Here is a 15,322-nt window from a genome sequence, read left to right as displayed (position 1 = left end):
GTAAAATTGATATCTGGACCATATGTGACTGTAAAGTTTACAATGCAGCCTAAAACTACAAAGTGAAAGTCCTCCCCTTCGGCACTCGGAATTATCCAGCAGTGAGGGCTACCAGGACCTGGCACTATTCTTCATTTTGTAATGATTTACGCAGAACACTTACACCCTGAAACTTGGTATAAATTGGTTCCATGTGCCCTGATGGCTTAGTAACATTTATGTATTTCATTGTCTTGCTTGGGCATGCCGTGAGTATTTACCAGTTGATCTTACCACAGGCAGTCTAAGTTAGTATAGTACTAGAATTTATTTCTGATTAGTCATGTCTGTAAACAACAGCTTCAGTTTAATTTTGTTCAGCACTGAAAGCAAAAATGTAATATGTTTCACTGACAGGAACTGAGTTTTGTCTGCAGGTGCAAACAAGACAAAGAACTATCCAGGTAGTTACAGTATCTGTGGAAACCCGAGGTATGCTAAGCCCTGTAAGAGTCACTGTGGACTAATATAAAATAGTAGGTTTTTTCAAATGTAATGTAGACCTATCAAGACTCAGACACAGAGCTGCAGTTCAGTTTACAATTTTTGATAAATGCTATATTCCTTGTTTACTTTAGTCTGCCAAGAAGACACATTTCATACAGGGCAAATCAGGGAATGGAAAAAAAACCTAGCTTGCTTGTTACCACAAGTGTAAATTTTCACTTTAGTACGATATATTTAATTCAAACCATATGAAAGGATAAGAAATGGGAGTGCAATGTGAAAGTGTCAGATCTGTTTATTGAGAAAAATAAGGTTTAGCGTTCAACTAATTCTAAAACTATACATTTTTGTTTGTAGAAGAAGGCACTATAAAAGGTCTGCACTCTTATTGTTGTCACAGACAGATGTTATGAGCTTGGCTTCTTCATTTTCTATCAGTGATAGAAAGCCCAAGTACTCAAAGGCATAGTGTTTCACTCCTGCATGGATGAAAAATGTTCCATTGGACTATTTCCTACTCTGCTGGCCTTTGAACTACAGTGCCTTCATTTTAGCCAGCAGCCAATCTGTCAAAGCCTTATAGATCCGTATTTTAATGCCACTGGTCAGTGATTCACTTTTGATTCTTAAATCATATGACCACGATAGACCACCAGTAAGGGTCTGCAGTGCTTAAATGATAACCAGCTTATTGAATTTTAAACATCAACCATTGGTGACTATTTGCAACTGCCTTTTCTAAATCTTCTGTCTGGAATGGTGTTCACTATGAAAAGTGTTCCATACCAAAAGGAAGGAACAATCAATTACCAAGAAATATTATTTTTAAATTGTATGTTTATTATATAGCAAGTACTTTGCAAGTACTTTTACTTCATTGTAATTACATATAATGACTATAAAAATGTTCACCAATTTGACTTCCACGTTTTATAATGGTACTATCTGCCATTAAGTAATGTCAGACCTGACATAGATATTTTTGCCCTTTTGTTGAATGATCAGGAATAAGTAAAAACTAGGGCCTTTTTGAGGTTTTGAGAGACTGTTGTATCAAAGCAATAGAAATTTACACAAAACAATCAAAAGTCATTACACTAATCAAGCACAAAATATGATCAGAAACAAAATTCAAAGCTTCAGTCAATGGATACCTAAAAGGAAAGAAGACAATATAAATAAGAAGCAAAATATGCACTATTATCTCAAAATAAGACCAACTCACGGAACAAATGATAAAAGAGTTCAGTAGTCTGTTTAACTCTTTAAGGGCTGATGTTGACTTTTGTCGAAATTTAGGGGTAGAGGATGGTAATCGGCTGTAAACTGCGACAAAACTCACCCTTATGGTTTGCTTGCTACTCTTCTTTGCTTGAAGGAAAGGTACAGTGCATCCAGAAAGAATTCAGAGCGCATCGCTTTTTCCACATTTTGTTATGTTACAGCCTTATTCCAAAATGGATTAAATTAATTTTTTTCCTCAGAATTCTACACACAACACCCCATAATGACAACGTGAAAAAAGTTTACTTGAGGTTTTTGCAAATTTATTAAAAATAAAAAAACTGAGAAATCATATGTACATAAGTATTCACAGCCTTTGCTCAATACTTTGTCGATGCACCTTTGGCAGCAATTACAGCCTCAAGTCTTTTTTTTTTTTTTTTTTTTTTTTTATTTATTAATTTTTATTGTAATCATTCCATACAAATAGATCAATTTATAACCAAACAAATTAAAGACAAATCAAACCCCACCCCTAAGAAGGAGAGCTTAGCTAAAGGAGAATTGCTTAGGGCTTTTTAATTTTACAACAATAAGCAAAGGAAAGGGAGAAATAAATATATATGTAAATAAGAGATGGAGAAGGGAATTAAATGCGGTAATAGTTATTTCTCTTATTCTAAAATAATATTGATCAGATCCTGCCAGGTTTTGAAAAAATTTTGTACAGATCCTCTAACTGAGAATTTGATTTTTTCCAATTTCAAATAATATAAAACATCGGTTTCCCACTGACTTATCAGAGGAGAGTTAGGATTCTTCCAATTTAACTGAATAAGTTTGCGTGCCAAAAGTGTAGTAGTCTTTTTGAATATGATGCCATCCTTGGCCAGTTTCGCCCATTCCTCTTTGCAGCACCTCTCAAGCTCCATCAGGTTGGATGGGAAGCGTCGGTGCACAGCCATTTTAAGATCTCTCCAGAGATGTTCAATTTGGATTCAAGTCTGGGCTCTGGCTGGGCCACTCAAGGACATTCACAGAGTTGTCCTGAAGCCACTCCTTTGATATCTTGGCTGTGTGCTTAGGGTCGTTGTCCTGCTGAAAGATGAACCGTCGCCCCAGTCTGAGGTCAAGAGCGCTCTGGAGCAGGTTTTCATCCAGGATGTCTCTTTACATTGCTGCAGTCATCTTTCCCTTTATCCTGACTAGTCTCCCAGTTCCTGCCGCTGAAAAACATCCCCACAGCATGATGCTGCCACCACCATGCTTCACTGTAGGGATGGTATTGTCCTGGTGATGAGCGGTGCCAGGTTTCCTACAAACGTGACGCCTGGCATTCACACCAAAGAGTTCAATCTTTGTCTCATCAGACCAGAGAATTTTCTTTCTCATAGTCTGAGTCCTTTAGGTGCCTTTTGGCAAATTCCAGTCAGGCTGCCATGTGCCTTTTACTAAGGAGTGGCTTCCGTCTGGCCACTCTACCATACAGGCCTGATTGGTGGATTGCTGCAGAGATGGTTGTCCTTCTGGAAGGTTCTCCTCTCTCCACAGAGGACCTCTGGAGCTCTGACAGAGTGACCATCGGGTTCTTGGTCACCTCCCTGACTAAGGCCCTTCTCCCCCAATCACTCAGTTTAGATGGCCGGCCAGCTCTAGGAAGAGTCCTGGTGGTTTCGATCTTCTTCCACTTACGGATGATGGAGGCCACTGTGCTCATTGGGACCTTCAAAGCAGCAGAAATTTTTCTGTAACCTTCCCCAGATTTGTGCCTCGAGACAATCCTGTCTCGGAGGTCTACAGACAATTCCTTTGACTTCATGCTTGGTTTGTGCTCTGACATGAACTGTCAACTGTGGGACCTTATATAGACAGGTGTGTGCCTTTCCAAATCATGTCCAGTCAACTGAATTTACCTTAGGTGGACTCCAATTAAGCTGCAGAAACATCTCAAGGATGATCAGGGGAAACAGGATGCACCTGAGCTCAATTTTGAGCTTCATGGCAAAGGTTGTGAATACTTATGTACATGTGCTGTCTCAATTTTTTTATTTTTAATAAATTTGCAAAAATCTAAAGTAAACTTTTTTCACGTTGTCATTATGGGGTGTTGTGTGTAGAATTCTGAGGAAAAAATGAATTTAATCCATTTTGGAATAAGGCTGTAACATAACAAAATGTGGAAAAAGTGATGCGCTGTGAATACTTTCCGGATGCACTGTATGTATCTTTGTTGATTTGACCTTGTGCATGAACAGTGAAGAGCAAACAACCTCTAAATTGGCAGCAACAGACTAAAGCAAATGTGCAAAGCAAAATACTCCATGGATATTTTACGTATTATTGCTGAATCAGACTCTGACTTTTCAGACTCTGAGTTTGATGCAAGTGATCTGGAGATAGAAAACGAAAGTGAGGTACCAGTATCAGCCTATCGGTCCCCAGTAATTGTGGTGCTGAACACGTTCGTGTAGCGGATATGCCTACAGCAGCATTCGCCTAGGAGGACCACCACTTATGATGACAAGAGGTACAAACCACATTGTGTCACATTGCAACTGTCACTGTCACCCACCTGCTGTGTGAAGACAGAGAGGTAGCCGGCCTGCCGTGCATTGCTGCTGGCCATCGAGCAGCCCCTGCGCAGCCACTGCTGCCAGAGATGCCGAACAGGCACCAGCAGCAGCCACAGCATGTAGCAACAGATGTTTTATGTTGATTTATGTGTGAAACCAGTGCATTGGGTGCTTTTCAGAAAACTGAGTTTTTTGGAAATAATATTCAGCCCTCAAAGAGTTAAGTAGTAAAGCAGCTGAACTCATACAAGTAATAGGTGATGTCCAAGCCTTTTCTATTGCCAGGCAAAAGCAGATGAGACTCATGACAATGAGCAAAAGGAAGCAAAGTTCAAGGCTAAGGACTTTGTCAAATCACCAGCAAATGTATTTATTTGAAATGAAAAAAAAAACTAAAACAATGAGTGGCATAACGAGAGGTGGGTTCATATCAAGGAAGACTTCTTACATTCATGAAAACAGCCAGTAAGCACATCACCATCATTATAGTAATGAAACATTGATGTGATAAATTTCATTTGACATGTACTGCATGCCATATTCCATTGGGGTAGAAAATATAGAATGAAGTTTATCTGAGACATTGATATAAAGATTTGCCATATATTACATGGCTTATTTTCTCTGGCTACATGGTATGAAGACGTTGGCAGAATATAAAATAGGAGCTATCTATTTAAATATATACTTAAAATTACACCTCTTCATTCCAAATTTGTTATTCTTGTATGTTTGGTGAAGATGAGTCTTAGTCAATATTTATTTTTGGATCCACCCATTTAAGCCTGGCATCCCACTATACTACTTCAAGTCAGTAAGCATGTCACACTTTACATTTGCTGGATCTCATTGATTTGAGAAAGTCAATTTATATGACTAAGAATCACAGGATGTGATAGATTAAACAACTACTTAATGTCTTTTCATCACAGTTTCATATTTCCTATTAAGCCATGAAAGTACTGCAAGCTCAACTCTATTTGATAGCCAACAAAGCTACTGTCTGACAGCTATACAAAGCCTTTCCAGGTATGGTGAGTTTATTTGCAATCTTGGCCTGTCTTTTTTCATTCTGTTGTGGTGTTATTAACACAAGACCTTGGACTGACAAGCCTATTTTCAGTTTGCAAGTTCCACAGCACCTGTTTTCTCCTTTCCTTGTGGCTGCATTGTGCACATTGTATATTCCGACATAGAGCTTATTGGCTGTAAACTCTAGCAAACAGGAGCAAGCCCCTTCAACTCATTGTAGCTGGTCATAGAGCACAAATACTTAGTTGCTGGGGATGTCAGAGTACACAGCTGGTGGTCACGGGCATGCGATGCAGCTGTCCACATTACGAGAAGATCAGGTAAAATGAAAGCTATTATTAAAAATCACTGGAAAAGATGCGTGGTATGTTGGGGGATTAAGGTAAAGATTTCCTTTAAATTGTAAGGGGTATATTTTTTGCAAAATGTTTCTTCAAAACAGAATGCATATTAAATAGTAGTTTTAATGTAAAAAAATACTACTTGATTATTTACAAATGTAAGCATCTAATCAAGACAAAACAGACCCCCTACATATAAATGAATCACTTTGCCACAAGTTTGAAATACTGAGCCATCTCTCAACCAGAAAAAAATGTATAAAATTTTGGAGCATGCATTTAAATAACCACTGTTACATTTAAGCTCATTACAGAATCTGTTTTGCATTTAAGTTGGCATTATGTACAGTAAATAATAACTTGGTGTTCTGTAGACTTCAAAAATGAATTCCCTGAAGGCTCAGCCTATTAAATGTTTGAAGAATCAAGGATCTGATGTTGGCCTGCTTACTGAAGTGTTTCCAAGGGTACATCAATATTCATCTATCAATCAGTTTATAAGACATGTAAAACATAATGATTGATGTGTAAAAGTAAGTATAGCTGTGGGAGATCAAACAATGCTACAGTACAATCCCTATACTGAGTTCAACATATTGAGTACAAATGAATAGACAACAGCACATGAGAAAGTCTAGCAGATTAATGGATTTAAAAACTGACTATTTTTTGTAAACATTTTTTTACTTATTTTTAAAGACAAAAGAGAAAAGGAGGATAACTAGATATGAAAAGTTCAATATTAAAAGAGAATAAGGTCCCTATCCCACTGGCATCCCACACCCCATTTGGAGATGGCTGAAAAAGACATGCTAGCCCTACACATCACAATTAATAAATGTCTTTTTCTAAAGATGATGTAGTGGATGATATAGTGGATGGAGAAGGGAAATTAATACGAGCTGCTGAAAGTTCTAAAAGAAATAAGTTGTACAAATGTTTCTCCAGGAATCTACTAGACATTGGTCTTTCGTTTTCAAGTGAGATGAGAGGAGGATCATAAAGGCTAAGGAGGCTAAAACCACTATCAATTGTCTTTTTTATGGAGGAAACATCCAGATGACTCAAATTATTGGACTGTAGACATGATGACCTATTTTTTAATAGACAGTAAAATGAGTGAAATAACCGTTAACCAATGTAAACAAACCGCAGCAGATTCTGGAACATAAGAATATATTTTATAAAAAGATGAAATTTAGCTCATCATGCTAATAGTTATGTTGTCTCTTCTGCAGCCTGGTGGCTCTGTAGTTTGTTCCAAAATCACCTTCTATAAAGAAATACTTCCAGGATTCGATCTTCAATTTCCACTGGTGTTCTGAGGTATATAGCTAACAAATAAGCTGAATTCTGCTTAATCAGTTTTGTCACTATCTTTCAGAAGTTTTAGAACGTTTTTTAGGTCACCATGTAGCCATTTTTGTTTAAGGTTAAATAGGTTTTGTTTCTTTGGACTGTTGGAGCCTTCAGTCCTAGGATGCATTTTTGGTGCATTTCTAAGTGCTGGTAATGTACTGTATAGTATGGTTGGTACATTTTGTAATGAAAAACTGAATAAAAATATTAAACATTTTTATTGAATTAAAAAGTGAACTTATTTACTTGGTACCTATATTATATACAGTATATAACTTATATATACGGTATATACTTAATTGCTTATAATATTTTCATGTAATTTTATTTGCAGTTTTTATTTTGTTGGATTTTATTTTATAGTTTTCACCAGAAGTTACTTTGTTTTTTGAAACGGAATGTGTATTTACAAATAGTTGACTCTAAACTAATCCATACAATATGCTTACCATTAAAAAATGTGTTCACTCTTATTTGAGTTAATTTCTTTAGTTTCTGTATGTGCTAAATCCCAGTACTGGTTAAGAAGGCACTGTTAGAGGCACAGAGAGTGGGGAGCAGGTTGAGGAGGACCCTGGAGAGGTGGAGATATGCTCCAGAGAGGAGAGTAATGATGGTCAGTAATAACAAGACAGAATACATGTGTGTAAATGAGAGGGAGGTCAGTTGAATGGTGAGGATGCAGGGAGTAGAGTTGGCGAAGGTGGATGAGTTTAAATACTTGGAATCAACAGTACAGAGTAATGGGGATTGTGGAAGAGAGGTGAAAAAGAGAGTGCAGGCAGGGTGGAATGGGTGGAGAAGAGTGTCAGGAGTGATTTATGACAGATGGATATCAGCAAGAGTGAAAGGGAAGGTCTACAGGACGGTAGTGACACCAGCTATGTTATATGGGTTGGAGACAGTGGCACTGACCAGAAAGCAGGAGACAGAGCTGGAAGTAGCAGAATTAAAGATGCTAAGATTTGCATTGGGTGTGACAAGGATGGATAGAATTAGAAATGAGTACATTAGAGGGTCTGCTCAGGTTGGATTGTTGGGAGACAAAATCAGAGAGGCGAGATTGCGCTGGTTTGGACATGTGCAGAGGAGAGATGCTGAGTATATTGGGAGAAGGATGCTAAGGATAGAGCTGCCAGGCAAGAGAAAAAGAGGAAGGCCTAAGAGAAGGTTTATAGATGTGGTGAGAGAGGACATGCAGGTGATGGGTGTAACAGAAAAAGATACAGAGGACAGAAAGATATGGAAGAAGATCATCTGCTGTGGCGACCGCTAACAGTAGCAGCCGAAAGAAGAAGAAGAAGAATAAAAGTATCTATCTATAAAAAGTATATAATTATGTTAAAGATTTAACAAAACTAGCACCAGTACTCCTCTGTCGTAATGCATATAGTAGACTGGCTGGCTGTACTTCTGCTGTAAAACCAACATTTTGATGTTGTTCCAGGAGCTACAGATACACAACAAAATCAGGTTTTCCTACAGAGCAGTAGGACAAAGAAGGGAACACCCCCCCCAACACACACATGCATATAGTGACAATTTATCATCAGTAGACAGACTGGGAACATATTGTAAAAGGAAATCTTGTGAACACTGAGAGAAACTGAAAACATGCTCCAGAGGTGACAAATATAAACCTCAGCCCCTAGGCCTGTGAAAATATTACTTGCCATTGTAACTTCATTTTAAAACAATATTTTTCTGTGTTTAGTATTCCTTTGAAATATAGTGATTCCCACAATATCCAGTATAAGCTTGCTGGCTATCATATCACCAAACTGTGTGCTGAATGTTCAAATGCCAGTGACCTTTTTGTACTAGTTACCTGTTGCGACTCAGAGAGACTAATGAAGGTTGCTATCCTTTCAACACTTTCTGAGCTGCACTGCACCAGTGTCCTTTGCTAAAGTTTTGTTCCTTGCTGATAGTCATCAGCTTGTGGTAACGCTTGTCGACATCTGAACTTGCTGTATCTTCCCATGGATTTACAGACTGACATAATGCTCAGGGATTGCAAATGTAAGTCAGGGTTATTAGTTAATCTCTCTCTGCTGTCTCCTACAAAGAAACACGGTGGTGATGATGAATCAGCTAAGAAAGTTACACAGCTTTGCTAAATCCTTTAATGTCCAGAGATCGGTGTGGCTGATTTGATAGACTCGATTCTCTACTTGAACTAGTGTGGTCTAAAGGGCTGTCAGCCAGTTCACATTTTCTGCACGAGTTGTAGACCAGCACTGCACCACATGAGGGCCTTTAAATCTTCAACGCTGTAACACAGCAGCCTTTCTTGCCTGTTACCATTGCAAGGAAAAGGAAAGGGGCCATCATAAGGAAAAAATAAATGAACGGTGAGGCTACATATCCCAATAAACAATTTGAATGCCATTCAGAATATGTCTACTAAAATATTCTTTATTTTACCTTGTGACCTTTTTGCTCATTATAGTTTCTAGTATTTTCTCTCCTGGAGGCCAACTGGAGAAGCAAAAGAATAGTAATACTGTATAGAGAAAGGAACATTCAAAATAAGAAGTACACTTGAGGCAATACTAAAACAAATAATTTGCCTTTGGTGCTCAGGCAGTTTCAGACAGCTGAGGAAAGGTGAACAGTCAGGTTTTGAATCCTGGTCTTATTGTCCATTTCTTTGAAGTTGTCTTCATTGGGATGACACTGGTTTTAGTGAGTTTCCAAATTGTTAGGGCTGCATTATTCAGTGGGAGTTTTTTTAGAGTCTAAATATGCTGTAACAAAATGTACATTAGATGGTTTTGTTGAAGACAGAGGGACTTTAGAATAGGTGAAGATAAAATAAGAACTTCAGAAATTGGGTTAGCAAACTGACTGCTCAATAACAGTGTAAAACTGTCATGTTTTTCCACTAAGCATGCTGTTCATTGTTATGCAGGTGTTATTTTTTTGGCCAGTTGCACTTGTTTGATGTAGGGAGTCAGTACACATAAAAATAGATGATGAAAGTAAATCATAATGGTTACGTTTGGATTCTCCCCTCAAAAAACAGATTCATTAATGTCTTTGATTGGTTTTTAAAGCCTCCATAAAAGCCACATATATTTTCTTCCAAATATTTTGCTGCTTCTTGTGGCATGTTTTTCAAATTATTACATGAAATATATTTACTGTATGGTACTTCATGTGGTGAATGTTTAATTCATTATACTGCAAGCTAAGTATTATAATGAACCTTATTTTTAAAGAAACATTTTGTCATTCTATAGATGTATGCAAAGGCTTTTAGAGGAACAAAGAATATTATGCTACTTTAGCTATTTGTATTTTGGAGTCTTGGAATCATGAAAAACTAACTTTAACATACAAGTATTAATGACAGATGGACAAAATGTAATAGAGTACATGCAATAATAATTCATTACATTTATATAGTGCTTTTCTCAGTACTCAAAGCGCTATCCACACAGGGAGGAACCGGGAAGCGAACCCACAATCTTCCACAGTCTCCTTACTGCAAAATAAGTACGGTAATTGTATTGATGATTGTTGTATGTGTGAACTGGACATGAATACATGATGTAATCCTTATAACTGTAACATGAAATGGTTAATACTGTTGTTGTTGAGAGCTTTGTAAGGTTAATGAATTTTAATTTGTATACAATAGAACTGTAAAGAGTTAATACAGACATTGTAGGAACAAGTAAAGGTTAATTAAAAATGATCTAACAATTAGCTACGTTTGAGTAGGACACCTGACACCAATGTTTATCTTTTGGACAGGGACCTCATGGGTCAAAGACCAATGCAGATGAATATGACATAACATTGAGATAATTTAATTAAACACCTGTAGAGTGAAAATATATTGATACTGAATATTCATAAGGAGACAAGATGTGCCAAAATCTGGTGCCCATTAATTTTCAAAACTATTTTTTTTGGTTCATAAGGATTTAAAGTTTATCCTGTGTACTACTGCTACAAGGCAACAACCACTGCTAGACTGAAAGCCAATCCATCGCAGGTCTCTTATAAACTAGCCTAGAGCTAGTTTAGAGCAGTCAAAAATGTAACATGCCCATCTTTGCGTAACTAAACCCATGTTGATATTGTGACAGTATGTGAATATTCCACATAAACAGTGACTGGATCAGTATTTGTAAGCAGGTCCCTGTAACTGTATTCCATTTAATCAGCGTATTTTCTGAACGTATATCTTTTAGAAAGCAAACTATTTAATATTGAGGTATCTGACAAGGTGAAATGAAAGTATTAACAGGTCATTTGGTTAAATAACAAGTTTCATTAAACGTAGGAAGTGACTGCTAATTTGCCACTTCCAGATGGCTGCCTTGATCATTACAGGGCGCGCACACACACACACACATATTTTTTGGTATATTGAAATAGTGTAGATATGTCAATCAATCTGATAGCATGTCTTTGGACTATGAAGAAAAAAAAAACAAAAACTATTGCGCAATGTGTTTTCTAAACAAGGGAGGTATCCCATTTGGGATTTGAAGTGCTATGAGAACCCAAATCATTCTCCTTAGATTGTCCTTTTCACTCATTCTTGATCATCTGTATAAGCAACTGTGTTGTAACTTCTGGCCATGTTCTACCCCAATGGTCTCTTGGCTGTTCTTAATAATGTCATAGTAGTGGGTTAGAGGTCAGAGTCTGAAGCTTTGTATCTCTGCTGCCAATGAGCAGCTGACTGACATTTGAGCCTTTTCTACTTTGTACTCTTGCCTATCTGTGTTTTCATGAAGAATTAGTAAGAATTCACTTACTGTGTGAAGTATTACACTATATGCCAGAAGTGTCCCTTATTAAACCAAGCCTAAAAATGCCACAACTCTGACAACTCACAGTTCTTCTTCCATGAACTCTTATTTTGAAAACAGTATTTCCTCAGTAGCTCAGAGATGTATTTCTGCATACAGTGGTTTTACACTTTTCCAAAATACTGATTTAAGTGATCAGGGTCCATCATGTTTAACTCATTATATTGTACAGCACTGAACTCAGTATTATTATTATCACACTTCCCTTTGGACTTCTTCTTTCCCTCATACACTCAGGAATCATTAGTTGCAAGATATGCAGGGACATAATTATAGGGTTAGATTTTCAGAAAGTTTTTTTTCTAACTTTGTTTTGTTTCTTCCTCCCTTAGGCCCTGTGGCTCATAATGACTGCATACTCTCCCCCATCAGTGATGAGCACCCAGTCCGTCCTTTCCTGGAGAGCTTTACTGTTCTGTCAGGGTGTGCAAGTCGAGGCACGACCAGCCTACCCCAGGAGGTTCACATCATCAATTTGCGGAACTCGGAAGAGGAATCTAGCCAGCATGGAAGAGAGGTAATCAGATAAGTATAAGGATTAGAGCTGGTAGCACAGTAACATCAATGCCAAGCCACCTTTTTGGCCCCTAAAAGAAAATGGAAGTGCAAGATAAACATAAAAGTTTCAGAGAGCCTTTCTGTGAAAAAAGCAGATCAAAAAAGGCTCCCTTTTTATTATATACTGCAAATATAGTTTGTTAAAATTTATTTTGGATGCTAAAAAAACATGTCACATAATGTGGCTTTTCATAAGTTCTATCTTGGACTATGAATATAGCTGTTGACTGCTGATTAGGTCTTTTACTGATAGAGCTGTCATTGCTAATTATATTATCTGGCTGTCCACAAAATAAATCCATTGTTTTGATTGGCAAAGTTAAGTGTACTTTGTAGAGCTTACAAATATGTTGACACTGAAGGAAATAACAGACTGCAGGCCCTGTGTTTGGGTGAGTGTAGACATGTACAGCCTTCACATGTCCTACATAGTGTTCAGTTTGCCAGGGCCAGAGGGAGCACTAAAGAAATACAGGACAGGTGAGGTTCTGACATGAGCCATATTGAGAGACGTGAAGTCATACAGGCATCTAAAGGGCTTTTCCAAGTGTCAATATTGGTCTATGGGTGCATTTACCAAGCCTGTAGCTGCTGAAACACCCAAGAGGTTGCCAGTCCAGCCCAAGGGCACTTGAATGAGGGGAAGGTGTTGGGATATATGACCAGCAGAACTTCATGCTAGCAGTTTCAATGAAGATTTCCCACATAGAACAGGAGTGGTACCACTTCTTGTTATGCAGGTAAGGATCCCCAAAGACTACTACAGGTGCTTGCTTAGTACAAATTAAGAATGACCTGAAGTGTGGTGTACCTTCTTATGCTATTAGTGGGCACATCAGAGGATTTTCTGTGGACATCCATGACTCTGATTTAGACTTTAGGAATTGTTTTTGGAAGCAACCCCAGAGAGGAGTTGAAAATGTGTTTCCTGCCAGAGAATCACTAAGCCATATGTCTGAATTTGAATGTTGGGAAAGATGATGACTTGAAAGGGAGGCAGAGAGTCCAGACATCTGAAGGAGGAGAGAGACTGGGAATGAAGGAGAGGGAGTATTGTGGTCATTTTTGTGTTTTTTTCAAGAAAGTAAGTGGGTACGCTAGCTGTCTTGGTCAGATATGAATTGAATCATTGAATATTCAAGCCCAGCTAACAAAGCTTAATTTGATATTCTTCATTACCACCATGTTCTTGAGTATTTCCAAAAGTAATTTGATATTCTTTGTGAGCAATCTTGTAATTTTATATTCATGCCTACTGGAATAGGGGTTCCGTTAACTATATGTATAGTTTATATATATATATATATATATATATATATATATATATATATATATATATATATATATATATATATATATATATATATATATATATAATAAATGCTTAAAATAAGACTTCAAATGTTTTAAAAATGAACAAAATAATTACTTGTTTGTTTGCTAGGCTGATTTTTCTGGCTCTGATTGCTGCTGACTGTGGCATTTCTTGAGTATCGCTTATTTCCTTGTGTACTTTATTGTTGCTCTCTTCAAGGCAGCTGAAATAGGTGGGAAGCTAAAATCTTTTCCGGAGATTTGTTGGAATGCAAAACTTCTAATCAGGGAGTCAAATACTTGTTAGAAAAACAGAGCCAAAAGTTGTGTGCATTCTTTTTCATTATGTATACATGTTGCAATTGTATTGCCTACTAATTTCATAGTGATTCTTTGAAGACTTAAATGTACCATAAAGTGGCTTTTAATTATATGCTGCATTCTGTTTATTAGGCTGGTTTAATAGTTTAAAATTAGATAATAAAGAGAAATGAATCTTAATGTTTTCCCATCACGAAGGGTAGATGACTGGCAAAAGGGTTAAAAAAAACCCTAAACTGAAGGGTCTCCCTTATTGTGCCATTTTGATGGATTAAGTTCTGAAAATCTATTGAAATCCATGCTAGCTTTCTTGATTAATATGGGCCTTTATTAGAGTGCAGAAGAAAACTTATCCCTTTTACATTGAGAAATAGAAAATAAATGATGCTTGGACATTCAGCTAGGTTAATATTTATAGACCTTCTACTTTCTTACAAAGCTGATCATCTAGACTCAGAAAATAATCTAATACACTGTTAGAAGACTGATATCCAGGATATACGTTTTTTTACTTTGAACTTTGTTTAAACCACTGCATGGACTTCACAAAGGTGTCCACAACTACACTACAAACTAAACCCAACTTTTGTGGGAGATATGGATTCAGTTTGGAAAGTTAAATAAGCATAGTCAGAATGTAAGTTGTAAACAGGAAAGCTAAACAAAGAGAAAAGGAAAATACAAAGTGTAGAAACCAAAATAACTGTTTAAATCAAGGAAAACTCCATTAATTGAAAGGGAATACTAAACTCTAGTAAAAGTGTTGCCTTTTAGTGACACGCTTCCTTTTGCCTTGGAGACGATTTTATTAAAGTGGTGTGACTTTGGCAAGAGAGGTACAGACGCCTCCGCAGGACATCTTAAAATTAATGTGGGTTGTAAACAAGGGCAGAGTAACTATAGCAACATGACCATTTCTAGGTTAGAAATCTAGTTCGGGAAGATAGATAATTTGTTGGCCTCCTCTGTTTTGATGTTGCTATGTGGCTGACATTCATAAGACAATGGTGTATTGGTGTGATCAATAAGACAGAAGACTCAAGTAGTGTATTGTTGTCTCCTGCTCTACCTTTGATTTTGAGAATCCTTCTCATTTCTTCATAATACAAGTCCTAAATGTTTGTTGTTCTTTATTGCTGTTTTTCTTTTACATTCTTAAGGACAGATTCTTACTTTTTACTTACTTTACAACTATTCACTTATTTGTACAGTCACACAGCTAAGTACAGAATTCATCCAGAGGGCTGATTACGCTCCTCAATGTTTTTGCGTATGCACAGAC

At 37.2% G+C, this 15,322-nt stretch overlaps 1 protein-coding gene across 2 annotated transcripts in view; it reads left to right on the top strand.

The window, feature by feature from the left end:
* tgfbr3 (transforming growth factor, beta receptor III) overlaps window positions 1–15,322 on the top strand; it is a 241,412-nt gene that overhangs the window by 87,036 nt on the left and 139,054 nt on the right. For both annotated transcript variants that reach the window (XM_051932789.1, XM_051932788.1), the window contains exon 3: window positions 12,180–12,364. In XM_051932789.1, the coding sequence (XP_051788749.1) occupies window positions 12,180–12,364 (185 nt within the window). The remainder of the gene's footprint in view (window positions 1–12,179; window positions 12,365–15,322) is intronic.

This window comes from Erpetoichthys calabaricus, chromosome 10 (genome assembly GCF_900747795.2).
Source record: "Erpetoichthys calabaricus chromosome 10, fErpCal1.3, whole genome shotgun sequence".
Taxonomy (NCBI): domain Eukaryota; kingdom Metazoa; phylum Chordata; class Cladistia; order Polypteriformes; family Polypteridae; genus Erpetoichthys; species Erpetoichthys calabaricus.
Note: the sequence above shows the minus strand (reverse complement) of the source record. Positions and strands in the feature narration are given on the sequence as shown.